At 31.9% G+C, this 19489-nt stretch overlaps 3 protein-coding genes across 4 annotated transcripts; 2 read left to right on the top strand and 1 right to left on the bottom strand.

Annotated features, from left to right (window-relative positions):
- Positions 1–1437: 1437 nt before the first annotated feature.
- Positions 1438–2012, bottom strand: LOC131655184 (uncharacterized). The gene is made up of 2 exons (XM_058925082.1): positions 1881–2012; positions 1438–1777 (listed from the first exon to the last, which is right to left on the bottom strand). The coding sequence occupies exons 1-2, from the start codon at positions 1933–1935 to the stop codon at positions 1509–1511; spliced, it is 324 nt and encodes a 107-aa protein (XP_058781065.1). The 5' UTR covers positions 1936–2012; the 3' UTR covers positions 1438–1508.
- A 10591-nt stretch (positions 2013–12603) lies between these two features.
- On the top strand, positions 12604–13163 carry LOC131655183 (probable steroid-binding protein 3). Its single transcript, XM_058925081.1, has one exon. It carries the CDS (start codon positions 12698–12700, stop codon positions 12998–13000), a length of 303 nt encoding a protein of 100 aa, XP_058781064.1. The 5' UTR covers positions 12604–12697; the 3' UTR covers positions 13001–13163.
- A 2123-nt stretch (positions 13164–15286) lies between these two features.
- On the top strand, positions 15287–19211 carry LOC131660695 (probable protein phosphatase 2C 60). Of its 2 annotated transcripts, none has more exons than XM_058929989.1 (11): positions 15287–15445; positions 15519–15637; positions 15901–15964; positions 16321–16429; positions 16940–17093; positions 17290–17415; positions 17696–17819; positions 17911–17987; positions 18140–18192; positions 18378–18432; positions 18778–19211. In XM_058929989.1, exons 2-11 carry the CDS (start codon positions 15521–15523, stop codon positions 18898–18900), a joined length of 1002 nt encoding a protein of 333 aa, XP_058785972.1. In that variant the 5' UTR covers positions 15287–15445; positions 15519–15520; the 3' UTR covers positions 18901–19211. The 2 variants fall into 2 exon arrangements, with proteins under 2 accessions (XP_058785972.1, XP_058785971.1); XM_058929988.1 differs by having other exon boundaries at positions 16940–17126.
- The last annotated feature ends 278 nt before the right edge of the window (positions 19212–19489 follow it).

Raw genomic sequence — 19489 nt, 5'->3', positions numbered from 1 at the left:
CGGTTTCTCAATATTTCTTATTATGCAATTAATGATACACTGTCAATGCAGATAAGGGATCTATTGCAAACATTTCTAATACTTCGCCAAAGGTTGTCTATCATGATTCTTCAAAGATGTTGATATAGAATCCGAGTACAACTGTTGGGACAAATGCATTCGATGAAATTCTTAAAGCTACATTGTCTGCATTGGTTGTATTTTTAGCAAACCTACCCACAGGCGACTGTAATTTTCAATTATTCTGATAACTACGATCACATCATATATAAATCACATGGATGACAATTGTGTCTTTTTATTTGATATGAATTCTCAAAGATGCATCAATGAAAGTATTTTTGTAAATAATTGAAATTATTATTTGATGCTTCTTGGATATGTATCGAGAAGTATCAGTGTCAGATACATATTAGACACCTATAGACACTCTTTTATTTCTGAAGTATATTTATACGTCGTAGTTAACTGTGTTTTGAAATATGCAGGTCCAACTCCAAAGGTGGATATCATGCTATCGATTTGTTTGCAGAACAACTTTCCAATTGGTCAAAGTGGTAAAATAGATTTCTTCAAAATTGCCTAGAGGTCCTGCTCCTGCTACAAATGAACTTTCTGGTTCAAGCAAGTCTCACCCTGTTCAAAGTGGTTTGTCTCATAAACCGAACGGTCGAAAGCATTACGGGAAAAGAAAAGAATTAGGCAGTATGAGCATAATCCATTTCGACTTGACTTTATGCTTACATTTATAAAATAATCTAAATTTTTGGCTTATTTCTTTAAGCTCTCTAGAATTGGCACATTTCATCAAATATACAAGAATCCTTTAGTTTTCTTACATATTCTGTGTTTTGACATCAAAATTAAGTTTTAACTTGATTGATACTATAACGTTAAAAAAAAAAACTTGATTGATACTATTATAATATTTTTTGCGATTTTTTTAGTTAGGCCTATTTAGTTTTAATTAAAATCAATTATTTAAAAAATTAAGTCTAATAAATTTTGACTAAATAATTACAAAAATTTGCTATAAATTTTAGCTTGAGATTTACTATGAAATTTTGGTGGCGATATTGTAACTGTATAGTTGGGGAAACATAACTCAAAACAAACATTTTGTGGTTTAGCTAGAAAATTTTGGCCATGATAATTAGCCAATGCGACGGCATATATTGTAGCTAATCCATAACAATCTCCAATTAATTCTGTTTGATAGAGATTAGCTACAAATTAACTATTGTTTTTGTCACAGCAAATCACACTTTTTCTTGTAATGGAACCGCAGCACGACACAGTTACTTGTACATTTCTTATGTGTAATTTTCATATATTAAGTTTTACCATTTAAATTCATCCATCTAAACATCTCACACGCTTTTGTCTCTTTTAAAATGTTAAGATATTACACTCTACCATGATTAGTGAAGAAATAAATTAAGAGCAATATATAATTATATAATTTATTGAAATTATTCATACTATATAAGAAGAAATACATGCATTATCTAAGCTGTAATATTCATTTGAGTTTGATTGAAGTTGGCTGGTAAGGCAGCTGTAGGAGGTTTAGGGCAGCCAGGTACTTGACAGGGAGCACCTTTGGTCATTACACAAACACATGTAGGTAGTAATATAGGAAAACCTCCAGAGCGACAATAGTATTTGATTTGACCTATGCCCTTATAACATGGTAGACATGTTTGCATGCATTTTGCAAGATCAGGACAACCACCTCCAATCGTTGTTAGTTCACATGTTTGTGCCTTCCATATTCCTGCAAACATTATTTGAGGAATATAAATGTTAAGAATAAAAAAACAATGACTTAATTAGAGGAATCTAAATATTAAGAATAAAAAACAATGATAGACAAGTACCTGTAGTAAATATGAGAAGGGCAAAGAGTATAGTAGCTGATAGTGAGTGGGTCATTTTTTTTTTCTGATTTGAATGGCTAATGAATTTGAAATGCTTGTAGTTGTGTTGTGTGAAATGACCTATGCTTTTTATACTCATTTATTTTGGGACAAAATGGTGTAAATTTTTGTGATTAATGTGAGAAATTTATGACAAGTTTTCAAGCATTGACAAATGTTTTAATAAAATAAAATATTATGGTCAAAAAGAAAAAGATAAAATGTTTTTTTGGCAGTGACAAAATATATTTTTGGTTACATTTTGACAATGTATAATAGTACTAAATAATATAATATACTATATAATACATGTACTTTGAATTTTATTTGTTTTCTTTTGTCTTTTATTCTTTAAGACTGCTTTTTATACAAATAAAAAATGTTATAATTTGTTTCTGCTGTTCAAATTTTTTTTTAGGAGGTGCTTATAATAATAGATTAACTATGACTTCTAATTGTATTTTATAATACTAATATTTCAAAATAAATAAAACTTTCATAAAATAATTAAAGGTTAAATACACAACACTTCCTTAGTTAGTAAAATTCGCTTTTGTCCCCTCATAATACTTGGATTATGTCGTCTAGATTCTCTCGGTTAATAGTGATAAAAATTATTTTTAATAAAGTTGATAAAATATTTTTTTTTCATACACCTGTCAATCATGTATAGACCTTTTTGATTAATTCAATTTAACATATAATAATCAATTCACAATACGAGTATATAATCAATTCACATCTTTGAATATGATTAACATATATAATTGAATTAACTACACTATTAACTATAAATAAAATTTATTATTTATTTAACTGAATTAATCATATTTTTACATGTAGTTAATCAAGTGTTGCATGTAGGGCTGACAATGAACCAAACTAACTCGAAAATAGTTCGAAATTCGATTCGAAAATTAAATCGTTGAACTAGGTTCATGAACCAAATGAGCTGAGTATGAGCTAAAAACTAAGTTTGTTAACTAAATGAGCTGAGCTTGAAATATACATAGTTCGACTCGTTAGGTTCATGAGTCAACTCGATTATATATGAGATAAATTGTATTATATTTAAGAGTGGGTTTAAATATTTGCTCTAAATCTTAGTATCATATTTTATTTTAATCTTACGATTTAATTGATAATTTATATTCTCTAGTGAGCAAAATATTTCTACAAATAATTATACAAATAAAATGAAATCGTATAAATTCCAATCTTATAACTTTTATTTAAAAAATATTAATTTAAAAAGTCAAATATATATATATATATATATATATATATATATATATATATATATATATATATATATATATATATATATATATATATATATAGGGGACGACTCAAGTGAGAACACTTGGTTATTATGAGAAATGAGAACAATGAATCACGACCATTAAATTTTGATTTTATTGATTTTAATGGACTGGATTGATTTCTCTTTCTATGATCCTTAGTATTTATTTTAAATCAACATAGAAAGAGAAACTAATCCTGTCCATTAAAATCAACAAAATCAAAATTTAATGGTCGTGATTCATTGTTCTCATTTCTCATAATAACCAAGTGTTCTCACTTGAGTCGTCCCCTATATATATATATATATATATATATATATATATATATATATATATATATATATATATATATATATATATATATATATATATATATATATATATATATATATATATATATATATATATATATATATATATATATATATATATATATATATATATATATATATATATATATATATATATATATAAAATAGACTTTAAAAAATTATTTTTAAGTCCGTGAAATAAGCGAGTTGAACCTAACAAGATAAACCTACCGAGTTGAATCGAGATATTTGTGAACTTCTAACAAATTGAGTTTGACCTGAAAAAAAAGTTGGAGATAAACTCGAACTCGAATTCAAACTCGGCCAATTCTTAACGAGTCGAGTTTGAGCCGAAAAAAAAAGTTCGTCATGAATTAGAACTCGAACTCGAACTCGACCAATTCTTAACGAGTCGAACTGAGCTGAGGCGAGTTCGACTCGACTCATTTCCAGCCCTAGTTGCATGGGTGTAAACAAAATATGTTCATGAAATATTTTCCCTTCCATTTTTGTCTAATTCATATTTCAAAGCATGATTTTTTTTCTTATTATTAAAAGTTTAAAACATAATAATAATTATTAATATTATTTATTATTTATTTTAATATTAAAAATATGACGATAAGTTTTCGCATAAAATGAGTTAACTTTTTTTTTTGTGTTAACCGACCGGCATCCGCGGGGGAAAGGGGCCCCACGTGACTAATCCGGACCCGGGTTCGGAGGCGACGGCACCGTGGCCCCAGGGCGTTGACTCCAGCCGGGATCGAACCCGGGTACTAGCCGGTTCCGTCCCTTTTTGGAGAAAGCTCATTTGCCAACTGAGCCAGTTAAAATGAGTTAACTTTTATTAATATTAAAAATATATTTTTCTATGGATCATATAAAGCGTGATTGATTAGTTAATTACAAAATAAATAAACTATTTGTCATTTAGATGTGATGGCATCAAATGTTTCTATAACAAAAATATACATGTTAATTTTGCGATTTGTTTGATGTGGTGTAGATTAAGTTTAGTTCAAATCATGTGTGTGGAAAATGGGGAAGATGGGGAGGTTGTCGAGTGTGGAGGTGTGGCAGATTTTTAAGGGTGCGGGATCTTGATAACCTTTTTTTAATTGGTCAAGAGTTTTTGGGGGGATTGAGAGGGATTGTCTAGTTGTTCATAGTGGTGTTGGAAAGGCTGTGCCTTCTTATCCTTTTGAGGTAGTTTTCCCATTAGTACCTCGTCCAGTGGTGTCTTAGACGTCACCTACATCTACATATTTTCCTTACATGTCCTTATCTTTATTTTAAAAGGAATTTGAAAAACCCTTTAGGAACCGGAGAATTTGAAATACATGCATATAACACTTCCAGGTGATTTTATAGAATGAGAGAGACTTCAAAAACATTTGTGTATGTGCGCACGTGTGAGTGTGTGAGTTTCTTTGATATCTTAGGAGTTACTCTTATATTTTTAAAATATATTTATCACTCGTACAAGGATCAGAAGAGCTTTCACACTTCTTCTCTTTCATAACCTTGAAGCTTCAAGATCCTTTTTTTGATTCATCAACACTTATAACAGATGAGACTTGATATATCTTCTTTGATAGACATCATCGTTAAAGTTTTCTAACCTGAGATTCTCAAGGACTCCATCGAACGTCATTTGACATTAGGTGTTATCATCATCAAAATCAATGTGATCATCTGAAGATAGATGTACTTGCAAGCACATAGATTCACATTTTATCTTCTTTTTTATGATGACATCGCGTCCCTCTGGTAGGTGGAACAAATGGAAAAACATAGATGAAAGATTTGAGTGGTTAAACTCCCCCTTATGAATATAGAGTATACCATATTCCTCCTGAGAGTATACTTCTCCCCTATTGCCATTATAAAAAAGGTGGAAGATAATACAAAGCAAGCACATAGATCATGTAAAACGCATAGAAGAGGCATCTAGAAAATATTAATTCATGCATGATTTATTTAATATTTCTAATTCATTTCTTATGAGAGAGAAATTTTCCTTAGAAAGAGGTTTAGTAAAAATGTTTCCCAGTTGATTAGATGACGACACATGCTCAATTACGTAATCATCTTTTTTAACACGATCTTTGTACTTGATAAAATTACAATATATGACAATCCATAGTGGTTAAAGGCTGTCAAAGTTGTTATAACACGCGGAGGTCACATACCAAATGAAAATTTTAACATACAATTTCGCAAACCAAACTAGAGCTTTTCTAACAGTCTAAGCTCACAGACCAAATGAAGATTTTAACAGAAAACCTCATAGACCAAAAAAGAACTTTTATAACTTGGTTTAGCTCATAACAAAACAATAAAATTTCATAATAGATATTACAAAAATTCGCTAACATCATAACCAAACACCTCATAGGTAAATTTCACTCTCAAAACACTAAGCCAAAATGAAGGGGAGAGAGAGAGAGAGAGAGTATTCAAAATATGTTTTCTAGTGTGAATAAAATTAGAAACAATCTCTCTATTTATAGGAAAAAGTATGGTTCAAAATGAAAATAATCCATGGGTTTTTTAATGTTGCTAATCGATTAGTTGTTAGGTCTAATCAATTAGATAAGCTAAAAATGAAGTTTTTGAATGGCACCATCATAATCGATTTGGCTTCCTCTAATCGATTATAAGTGTTACAAAAGTGATAACTGATTAACCCTAATGGGATAATCGATTATGCCATATAAAAACCTCTTAACTTATTAGAATGAGTCTCTAATCCATTAGTTAATCACAAAAAAGTTTTTTGGTAATTTCAACAAAGTAAGATAGGTTTCTCGATTATTCAAATGTGTGTGTGTGTGTATGTAATTTTCCTTAGTAATTTAAGAGCTTATTTTATGCCTTTATAGACACAAATCACTCGACACAGACAATATGAGTTTTCACACTTTCTCTCTTCCACAAATCTGAAGATCCAAGATCATTTCCTAGATTCACCATGGATTCAACACTTCATTTAGGACTTGACTTATTATATCTGATGAGTCTTGATATGACTTTCTTGTTAGATATCATTATCATATAGATTGAATTACCGAGATCATCATTGATTCCATCAAACATCACTTGACATTAGGTGTTGTCCTTTATAGATAGGATTTGACATATTGATACCCAATCACAATAACTTGTTCATCACATCAGATGAATACTTCACCTTATAATGTTGTCATAATCAAAACCATAAAGATTAACTATTAACTACAGTGTTTATACCTACAAGCATACAAATCCACATTCTCCCCCTTTTTTATGATGGAAACGCATCTCTAAGGGAGGTGGATAAATAAGAAAACAACATTAACATATTAGAGTGGTTAAACTCTTCCTAACAGATATAGAGAGTATACCTTACTCCCCCTAAGAGTATACATATCCCCCATTGGCATTATAAAAAATGCGGGAAAATGATAAACATATATGGAAGATATTCAAGCACATAGATCACAATATAAGAAGAAAAAAGGCACAAGCATTTAATAAACAAAAAACTTCATTAATTTAAAAAGAAGAATTCCAATACAATAAGCGGAAAAATGGAAAAAGCATAAAAACAAAAAATAAGGAAGGGCAAGGCTACTCAAAATCCTCATCATGATCACTGAATACTCGAAGAGGCAGCGGAGCAGATAAGCTATAATGTTTATATTTCTATTCTTTTTCTTTTACTTTTTGATGATAGTGTTAAGAAAAGCTTCAGTAGGAGTATCTTTTGGGATCTCATAACCGAACTCTTCTAAAATTGAAGGCTCTCTTTATTGAGGTGGGGCTTGTTGACTTGAGGACCCTTATTTTTCCTTGGGAGGGTTGTGAGATAACACTCTTTTTGTAATTATTATTCTCATTAGACCTATTTAATTACTTCCTATCCCGATGTAATCTTTTTCGAACTCTTTATCCTCAAGGTTGAACCTAGCGTACTCAAAGATTTTTGTTATCAGCTCACCTTATGGTAGCCACATATTCTGTTTCTTGATATCCATCATAAAATGAATCATACATTTGTCCAATTTGTTTATACTTTATTAGCAAGTAACTATACCACAACAACATCAGTTCTAGTTAGTTGCCCAAAGTTGTGTTTCATTGGGACAAGAATATGTGTTACCATATATTGAGTGAGACATATGTCTAAAAGCACTTTTTCCATCTTGGAAGGAGAAAGAATATCATAGTTTGTACTTTCTAAGAAGGAGATAGTAGCAGGGATATAAGAAAAATTATCACTTGCATCTTCATTAGCTTTGTAGTTTGAACTGGTATAAGGAAGGTTGTAAATCTCAGCAAACTCTTCAAGAGATAATTTGATCGGTTGCTTCTTTACTTCACTGGTGAGAAATCCACCAACATAATTGAGGTTGTAATATAACATTCTCACAAAAATTGCAAACTTATTTTCTAGGATTTCACAAATGAAACTCCTTAGCAAAGCTTCATCGAATAACTTTAAAAACTTACCATCTTCAAAAAAAATCTTTTTCGTCCAAATGGTAGGAATGAAGAATTTATCTTCTTACATAATATTTGTTGAAATGATCCTTTTACTTTTTATATGAAAAAAACTTGAGAAGTATGCTTTAAAAGAAGAGCTTTCAGATTTGCATATATTTTTTGGAGCCATGATGATGATGAATATTGCAAGATATTTTGCACACACGCAGAGAAAACACAAGCAAGAAGAAGAAGAAGAAGAAGAAAGCAAATATAGGATGGAAGAAGAGTGACGGTGAGGTACCTTTTTATAGGGTGTCTCTAATAAATTATTTTCCCTAATAATCTATTAGATCATTCAATGCGAGAAACCCTAATGATTGGTTATTGGTGGCGCAAACTTACAGAGGTTATAATCAATTATTCCTTAGGTTTAATCAATTATGAGGAGTGAAATTTGAAATTTGAATTTCAAACAGCCTCTAATTGATTAGACAATTAAGGGAATAGATAATTTAGCATGTTTTCATCATCCTTGATCATTTTTGGGCCTTGGCATGTATTCAGGCTTAATTAATTCCTTTTGGCGCCCTTATTCATCGGCATTTCATCCTTTGGCTAGATATTTCAATTCTTTGTATTGCAGTCTTGCAAAAGGCACATTTAACTTAAACTAAAGATATCTTAGTGATAAAATATTATTCACTTAGCATGAAAAAGACCATTTTCTAGATAATTTCCTCATATTTATTTGTGGTGGGGGAACCACCACTTCGGGCAATGTCGTCGAAACTTACATTTGACTTATAACAGGAGCATTTACTCCAACGCACTTTGAAATACCTACACCACTAATTGCCGCTTCAATTGATTATTCTTCTATATTTGGAGCATCGTTCTGGGGAAGGGAAGAATTTTTTGGGCATTCCATTTTAAGAATTTTACCACTTCTCAGACGCATAAATACACAGACATTGAAAACATTGCATGTATGAAGAACAAAAACAAAGAATAAAGCACAAACATTTTTCTGCAAAAGTTTAAATTTTGTGCATAAAAGGGTCCCACTATGCGTGCCAATTTGTTTACTTCTATTTTTAGTAAGCAATTCACAAGTTTTCGTTCATTTAAAGGATGAAACTCGAAAAAAATCCTAAGGACAATTTGTGCATAACGATTTGAGAAAAAGCATTTGTACTTGATAAATTAGCGTTTGAATGTGGAACAATTGTATAAGAATTTCAAGAAGTAAACTACAAAATCTCATAAAAGGATAAAGTAAATGCGAAAACTAGTAAGCCAATCGAATGAAAATACATAAATCAAAAGTGGAACACAAGTTCGTACATTTCTCACAAATTATGAATCTATATGACTTGGATGTGTGAATTCTAAAGAAAGTAGAATGAAAATGTGAACCATCATCTCATAGACGAGTTTTATTTATATAATAAGTACATCTACAACCGTCGACAACAGTCAACTCTCAAGCATTTGACACGTACACAATTACATGGCCTTTTATCCTATATTTTGCTTCCACGTGCATTTAGTTCTTGAACTGTTGAAAACTTCTACCAATGTCCGACAACTGTCCTTAAATCTTCTGACTGTTTCTATCGAAAAACATCTTCGGGTCTTCCAACTGCCAGTATCGATAATCAATTTGTTTCATGTCGGCTACTTGTAGTCTTGGTGTCTAAAACATGTTTTAGCTACATGTGTTTTGCATGTGTTTCTATCTCATTCTTTACGAATATGCTTGATTCAAAAATCTTGGCTAATTCGATGAGTCAAAAATTTCATGTTAACAGGGACTAACATGTCAGACAAAGTCAATCCAAAGGACAACTCAAAATTGAGGTATCATAACTCCTTCACAGTTTTGAGGTCATTAGCACAATTGTAACCTCCAAGTCCTAAGTTGATATCCAGACCTAAAGATGTTCATATTCATAATTGAAACAAGCCAAACATGGGTGATCTCTACTAAGGAAAGCCAGTTACAACACATAATGTTAATTCATCAACAAACTCATAATGGATCTGAAAGCAATAGATAGGGCTAAATTCGATTGAAAAGGTGAATATCAAAGTCTGTGTGTAAGTGAGTATGACACTTTGAATCCATTTATGATGAAAAATTTGTCTACGTCAATCACTAATACAACCCACAAGCTCCAACTACATCATTTTAGTTCTTGATTTAAGATTGCATTTGATCACTAACTAGAGTAAACAACTTGAACCTCAAGTTGTCATCTAACTACCTCAATTAAAAATTTAGGGGGAACTGTATCTGACTAGGTCAAGCCTATTCCCACAATGAAACATGTCACTCCCAAGTCACTATCCCAAAATGGATCATACTAGGTATGCACCTTAGAGGCACACCGAAACATGTTCGATGATAAAAGCAAAATCATGTGATGAAATTCTATACAAGTCAACCAAGATAGTTGTTCAATTAGAGTTTTTGGTTTTAAAAACTCCAATCAATCTCCTATAAAAACTAACTTATGACTCAAAACCTAAAAAATGACCTCCTCATCCCTCAAATTATGTTTTAGTCTCAAAATTTTAAATGGAATTTGGATCAAAATGTAATATTTGAAAGTACCAACAAAATTAAATTAAACTGTAAGCCAAAATTCGTTGGCTCTTCAGTTCAAACAACTTTTCTGTTTTGTTGAGAATCCATATATTTTGATTCAAGATGCAGGGTATTGGTTTGGGAATAATGATGCTAAGACTTACAAGTGAATGTAAGTGCTCTTAGCATGGAGGCAGAAGTAGAGTACAAGCAGTTGAAAGGATATCAGGCCTAATCAATTTGTGTGTGATGATTTTGTTTAGTGGAAATTCGGCCCGGTCTTTTCCATCAAGAACAACTACGATGTGTTGGTGAATTTAGAGCAAATGAAAGTTATTTTGGAGGAAGAAAAGTTGTTGGTTCTGAAGGCTTTGCGGGATTCGAAATTACCTAGCAAAATTTAGATTTTTGTGTGGAGATTGTTAACCAATAAGTTATAGACCAAATTCGAATTGAAAAAAGAAACATCATCAATGGAGTGGAGAATTTGGTTTGTCTGGTGTGTTTCAAAGAGGAAGACGACATAGTTCATCTTTTTTTCAATTGCGAGATTAGTCATAATGTTTGGTTTCATGTATGTTCTAGGTTGAGATGTGGTGAGGTTATTATGGTCTATAATCTGATTGAGCAATTTGCTCACTTTATGGTCGGTTTCAATTTTGCAGCATTGTGGAGATTGTGTTGGTCTGTTTGGTCTTGGGTGTATTGGTTTATTTAGTTTAGTAGGAATAGAATTCTCTTTGCATGGGCGTTTGTTGATATTAGGCTATGTACAATGGTTTGTATATTCAATACCCTCTTTTTTCACTTTTTATTCTCCACATCATCTTCTCTTTCTTCCACATAATAATTCAACACTCATTTAATTTTTACTCACTACAATGATTTTGTTTAATAAAATTCAACACCCAATCTCACCATTTTAAACAATCACAACAACCAATAAAATTTTGCAAAGTAATATATGTGGGTCCACACTTTCTCATTTAACATGTTGAATGTTTTCAACACATATTAATCCACATCACTTTCAACTCTTTATTCAACACCCCATTGCACCTATTCAACTATTGAATAATTTTTTCAACACCCCGTTGTAAATAGTCTTAAGGAGTTATTGTATTTGGTGAAGTTTAGATCTTGAGAGTGATTTGCTTTGTCATAGGAGTTGTAATAATATTCTTTGAGTTGACTGGTGTAATTTTCTAGATCTTTTGTTTATAACCTATGAAGCACGAATACCTTTAGGAGTAGCGTGTCAGAGTGTCGAACACTCGTCGTTGTCCAACACTTGTATGACACTCATACGACACGTATTAGAAAAGTCAGAGAAGTGTCGGAAATGTCAGACAAGTGTCCTCAAATAAATGATTTATTTTCTTAGCTTCGACACTCTTTAAATCAGTGTCTGACACCCGTTTGATACTCCTACAACACGCGTCGGACAATTTAGACAAATATTTTTTAAAAATTATTTTTTTCTTTACTTCAACACACTTTATACATTCTTTAATACAAATCTCGCACAATTTAAAGAGTTAAACATGTTATTGAAACAATATTATCAATGAAAAATTAAAGACAATAATTTTTTTTATTTTCAAAAGAAAATTTTTTTTTTAAAATTATAAATTTGATTAGAATATTTTTAACTCTTTTGATAATAAATAAATAAATGATTTCAAATATTATTATATATATGTACCGATGTCAGTATCTTGTGTTTTTTACATTAGTAGTGTCGATAGTAGTGTTGAAGTGCTTATATTGTGTCGTGTCTCGGTGTCCGTGTCTCTATGTTTCATAATTTATAACTTTGATTTTATTTTTTTTGCGTTTCTGGTGTAATTAGGTTGAAATATGCCTAATACTCCTCTTAATTCAATTTGTTTGTAAAAAAAACATATTAATGTACAAAAAATATAACTCTTTAAAGAACATGATAAACTGGTGACAAAAAGCAAAGAAAATAAAAGTAGGTGATGCAAGTAAAGAAGGAATAAAAAGATAAAAGAACTAGCGGTTGAAATTGAAACTCGATAAAAAGGTGAAACAATATCGAAACCAACTTCTCTGTGCGGTGTGAGATTAGAGAAAAAAATGGAGATTACAGCACAGCAACTGAGCGCATACAACGGCACAGATCCATCGAAGCCGATATACGTCGCCGTGAAGGGTCGTGTGTTCGATGTCACCACCGGCAAATCGTTCTACGGTCCCGGCGGAGCCTACGCGATGTTCGCCGGCAGAGACGCGAGCAGAGCACTGGCGAAGATGAGCAAAAACGAAGAAGACATCACGTCGTCACTGGATGGACTCACCGAGAAGGAGATCGGAGTTCTCAATGATTGGGAAACGAAGTTCGTCGCTAAGTACCCTGTTGTTGCAACGCTTGTTGATTGATTCAACTCTATATGTCATGAATTATTGTGTTCTGGAGTGTGTTTGTATGAATCTGTTGTTGAATCCCCTTTGTTTTAATAATGATTAGAACTTTGAATTTGTAGAAAGGGGTTTTGTGTTAACTTAATGCTTATTGTGCTAATGGGAAATAATGTTTTACTTATCGTTTGAATCATTCAATAAATTAACATTGGCGTGATTGATTAGGGTTTATGTATTCAGAGATATAGAATTATGTCTTTGTTGTAGTTATTGAATTTGTGCTGGGATATGAAATTGAGGAGTGAAATATAGATGTGTTTTTGCATCCTTTTGTCATATCTCATTTGAGAACAAGTGATTGAAATTTATGGAATGGAATGGAATTTTGATGCGATAGATTTATGGAATGGAATGGAATTTGATGCGATAGAGTGAGCTTTCTGTATGGAAAAATGAGTTGCCGAGCGATTAGATCCAATGCTGAAAAATGTGAAATCTCGTGTTGTCATAGATGTTACACTCGTGTCGCGTACGATCTAGTATGGCAAAGCGAGTTGCCACCCGATTAGATCTAATGGTGAAAATGTGAAATTGTGTGTCTTCATTTGAGGTGAGGTCAGGTGAGGTCCGTTACACGTGTGATGCGTCTTGTTGTATGAAGTTTGTTGTTGGGTCTTTCATTGTGGACCTTGTGGGGAGAGAGATAGAGAGAGAAAAAAATCTGCGAATACTCTTATTCAATAGACTTCAACTAACTTGACCTAAATTAACTTGATTAACTAGGTTGCTTATGACTAAGATGTGAAGGCCAATTTCTATTGAGCATGAAGATCTTATTACTTAAAGAGTAAACTTCTTCAAAATCCCTTTTTTAGATTCGGGCCATGTTTTGCCAACTAACAAGGCTGACATGACTATTGAGTATCTTCAATGCCAACTAACAAAATAATGATGGTGTTAATACATGTTAAGTGTCTGAGTAGCAGCATCCTTTTAAACATCAATGTGTGATCTTCAAATCACATGATCCAATTTTAAAGATCAAATTGACTTTATGTGGAATGAATTTGGTGCATTAAAAACAACATGGTTTTATCTCAAAAATTGAATCAACTTATGCCATAAGACAATGGTATGATTACAACTATAATTTATACCATCTATTCACAGAAACATGATTTAACCTCATATTTTTATTTAAAATCTTAAGACATTAAAATACTAGTTATCTCATTATATATAGTTTAACATGTTTTTTTAATTTAAGGTAAAACTTCAAATTCACACTTACACATTAGAAATGTGTTTCTCAAGTCTATCCATTTGTCCGAGTAATATTCTCCTTCAAATAAAAATTTCTTTTACCACGCACACTTGCCTTATTGTTGTTATGTCATCAACATGAAATGTCGCTTGTTCACCATTGTCAAAAATCTCAATATAAGGGATGATTCTCCTTTAAAGAAATCATCGACTATGATATCATTGTTAATTTATAAGAGGGTCTGAAAGATCACCAAATTGAAAAAAAATAATCACACAGAAATTATAAGTCTTTATTTAAACTTTAAGAGATTTGGTACATGAGTAATAACACTTATATAATGCTAAGCATATTCTTTTTATTTAATCTTAAAAATTTCTAACTCACCGTTAACACACCAATTAGCATCACAAACACCTGTGGTCAACTTCCATAAACACCTACTTTCTACTACTAGTAAATATTGATCAGCTAACACCCACCGCCACTATGCCCTGTTCCACTGTCACCATGTTCTTTACATTGATACGATACTGAGTAAGAATATTAAGCAATCTTTATAATGTATGGGGATTTTCTAAATAAATTGGGGAAAAAAATATTGAGTTGATCATCAAATATAACTAATTCTAAACACTTACCAAATCTTAATTGAAGAGATTTTCAGCTCCTTTTACAATATATTGTGATCATATAAAAAATAGTTGTAAATATTTATAATCGAATCCATACTAACAAGTACTTTTGAATTTGACCCCATACGAAACGGTTATACAATATAGAAAGTCTAACTGCATGTAGTACGGTTAAATTTATCGGTATATTTCCATTTCTAGAGTAAAAATAGTTATGATTGCACACAAAGTGACATCACATGATATAAAATAACTGAATTTAACTTTACCAACACACGTTACACGAATAAAATACAAAATCATATCAAATCTAATCTAATCTCCTAGAGCTGTACGCACGATACACTTCAAGATATCATCATCAAAAATTAATCATGATTAATTAATAACCGAACGAGAATCAATAATATAATACATATAAATAACTAGATAAGAACAACAGAATCAAACAAAGAGAGAGAAAAAAAGAAAGAAAGAATTACAATCTTGTGTTTACAGTCTCTCAACAGTCATCAATCACCGTCTTCTTGATTTCGCAACAATCTTCAATTTCTCTCTGTTCAGGTATGCATGATTGTTTTGCTTCTTCAATTTCTGTTTTCAGAAACTAAAGTTGATGATGGTTTTTATCTTGTAGAAATGGGGATATATCTCAGCACTCCCAAAACTGAGAAATTTTCTGAAGATGGAGAGAGTGATAATCTTAGATATGGTTTATCGTCCATGCAAGGATGGCGTGCAACAATGGAAGATGCTGTCAGTTGCTAATTTTATTAATTTGTTTCGTTTTTCTTTCATTTGCTAATGAATCTTGAGAAATGTTAACCTTGAGGATTGTAGTGTGTTTGTTGATTTAGGGTACTGTTTTTGTTTCATTGTTTGAAAAAAGCAATGGTTGATTCGGTGAATTGCGATTTCGGGAATGAATGTGATGTTGTTTGTATGTTGTGATTCATTCAGTTGATTTTGGTTGGTTTGTTAATATGCTGATGATTTTTTACTCTTTTTTCTTTTGTTAGCATGCTGCGTATACTGATCTGGATGAGTCTACTTCGTTTTTCGGTGTTTATGACGGTCATGGAGGTAAGATTCGAAAATGTTTGGCTAATTTGATTGATGGAAGAATGTTAGGTTTATTACTACTTTGTTGCGAATTGCAAATGTCATCTTTCCTTGGTGATAAATGCATACAGTTGCCTTTTTCAAACATGCATCTTTAACTTCAATTATGATTCAATAGGTTCTTCTATTAAGTTTTAATTGGGGTTGAGTCATTATGAGAAATCCTAATCTGAGGATCATTGTTATTAAGTCTAAACCATCATGCATTTTATTTTTTATAAAATTGTATTTTGGTTAAGGAGAAAATCCAAAAGAAATTTTCTAATTCGTTGTCAAAGTTTTGTTATGTATGCTTTACTTACTACTAAAAATTTCAGGTAAGGTGGTTGCAAAGTTTTGTGCTAAGTTTCTTCACCAACAGATGCTTAAAAGTGAAGCATACTTAGTTGGAGATATTGGAACCTCTCTTCAAGAATCATTTTTAAGGTGAGATGAAAACAGGGTCTGTCTATATGCTTAATGGAAGTTCCTCTGCATGTATTCTATATGCCCGAATTTGAGATTTTATACTGTTCAAGACCTTCCATCAGCTAAAATTTTTGTTTTGTATTTCTTACTCTACATCATTTCTTCTTTAACATACAAAGAAACACCGTTGATAATGGTCTCAATTATATTTACTTAGTCATGTTTCATGCATCAACTAAATGGGAGGAGTATGAAGAAACAGTGTATCTTTTTTCATTGACAAGTTGTAGCCCGCATGTTAGTTATTAATCATGGTATTGCATTGTATAGTCTTCAATTTATTCTGTTCCATAACTTACATTATTGAGTAGACATGATGTATGACATTATATCTTCTGTCTCTCCTGTTGTAATTGATTAGCAGAAAAAGTTCTTCTGGTTCCTAGTGTGTAGTTCTCTGTCTCCCCCTTCTAAACTAAAATATGAAAAGGAACAAAGTTATAAACTGGTATTTTCATGACTATGCAGAATGGATGAGATGATGCGTGGTCAGAGAGGATGGAGGGAGCTATCAATCTTGGGAGATAAGATAAACAAGTTTACTGGGATGATAGAAGGGCTGATTTGGTCTCCACGAAGCAGCAATGGTATTAGCAGAGTTGATGATTGGGCTTGTGAGGAGGTAGGTCCGACATTCGAGGATAGTTTAATACTCGTAAGTACAGATTAATTGGATAATTTAAATTAGAGCAAGGAAGTATCATGTTCTTGGATAATAGTATTATGTTTCTCCCGACATGCTTGTTTTATGTGAGCCTATTATGTTATGTTACACATTCTATGCATCTTCCTGATTTAACTTTATTTACTGGAATCAGGGGCCTCATTCTGATTTTGCTGGACCAACTTCAGGAAGCACAGCCTGTGTTGCAGTTATTAGAAACAACCAACTTCTTGTCGCAAATGCTGGTGATTCACGTTGTGTAATATCTCGGAAGGGACAGGTAACACTCTAGATGGAAGTTCTTTAATATTGATGTATACAGACAGTAGTACACAAATGCATATACAGATAAATATAAAATGCTGTTTTCATATGCCTGAGTACTGCACATTGGAAAAATTGTGTACCTCTTAATTTTATGAGTCAAATTGGTTTGGGGAATGTTTTCTAGTTATTGAAAGTGGTTTGTCTCTCGAGCAGACTACATTTCTCAGTTTTATCGAAGTTATAGATCTCGTGCATAATTACACACATAGTATAATTACAGATCTTTTCTGCAGGCATACAATTTGTCTATAGACCACAAACCTGATCTTGAGATTGAGAAGGAAAGAATTTCGAAAGCTGGTGGTTTTATTCATGCCGGAAGAGTAAATGGCAGTTTAAACCTTACAAGAGCTATTGGTAACTTACCTATGTGATTGTTGTTAACTTTTTTGAGGGGTGAGATTGGGTATAAAGTTGCCATTCTTTAATAAATTTCAATTTACTGCAGGTGACATGGAATTTAAACAGAACAAATTTCTTCCTGCTGAAAAACAAGTTGTAACTGCCAATCCAGATATTAACACTGTAAGTTTGTCACTGATGCAATTCAACTAACAGTCTCAGTGATACACATATATGCCACATTTCCCATTTTCTCTATGGTATAACCCATAATAATTTCATATGTTATGACTTATGATTGATATATTATTTTTGCTTTGATATTATTATTATAGGTTGAACTTTGTGATGAAGATGAATTTATGGTTCTAGCTTGTGATGGCATATGGTACGCTTCTTATGCTTTCATATGTCCATTTGATTCTGAACATTGTATCGTGATCTATCTGAGAGATCAATAATTTGCTCAATAAAATGTTATCACTTGGTTTGATTTTGAAATAGTTTAGGTTGCACATGCCCCTTCATACTTCCTGTTTTAAAATAATCATCGATTTCAACTGATTATTTCAGGGACTGCTTGTCAAGTCAACAATTGGTAGATTTTGTTCATGAACAACTGCGTTCGGTGAGATCTAAGTTTTAATTTATTTCCTATTGTTGATAATAGCTGTCATAATTATTCAAAGATTTGTTAATACTTATCAATGATATTGAATGCAGTGCCTGGTACTTTCATGGACAATCATTCTGATATTTCCCCTAGCATTATTTTGTTTGAGAGAATAAATAAATCATTCTGCTAGTGCTCAGTAACATATCACGTTTCTTTGCCATGGACAGCTTGCACTAATCTTTAATAACCATTTTCTTTTACTGAACCTCTAGTATATCACTTAATGCATTAGAATTTATAGTAAAATTTGTATGGTCGGTAACCTTTGAATGATCTATCGCAATAATCATCTTTCAGGAAACAAAACTGTCTGCTGTGTGCGAAAGAGTGTTTGACCGGTGTTTGGCACCATCAACTGCTGGTGGCGAAGGATGTGATAACATGACTATGATCTTGGTCCAGTTCAAAAAACCTGCTTAGTTCAGTGCACCAGCACAAGACCAATCCTCATCAAAAGAACAAGCTGAATCACAAGTTGAACCGAAAGAAGTTTAGTACTGTATTCTGTTGCAACTGTTCAAATATGCATTCTGTATAATACCTAATAGACACACAGTTCAAATATGCATTCTACATATATAATAGGCACACACATATTCACCCCAAATGTATAGTAGTAGTGTACACAAGTGCATATTTTGTTTTCTGCATGTCCATTCCCCTTTTATCTGACATTATATGCAGTAGTTATTTTGATAACTATAATAATATCAGAATTTTTCTAGTGTCTATATTTTACTCCATAAATCTGCTCTGCTTGATCTACCATGTGGATTCAAATAAAAAGCTGATTGACTGTTGTGCTTGTGCCTATTATGTCGTTAGTGAAGAGTGAAGTAAAAGAGTAAAAACAGTATATAAAAGCAGATATTATTTTGAAAGAGTGTCTCAAGAAAACTTATAAACTGTTGTTATAAGTTCCTTTCATTTACCTAAACATATATCTACTTTGTAACACAGTTTATTGGCATCTATGCAACAATATTATGTTATATTAGGGCCATAAACT

This window comes from Vicia villosa, linkage group LG3 (genome assembly GCF_029867415.1).
Source record: "Vicia villosa cultivar HV-30 ecotype Madison, WI linkage group LG3, Vvil1.0, whole genome shotgun sequence".
NCBI lineage: Eukaryota > Viridiplantae > Streptophyta > Magnoliopsida > Fabales > Fabaceae > Vicia > Vicia villosa.
This window is presented reverse-complemented; position numbering and strand designations above follow the sequence as displayed.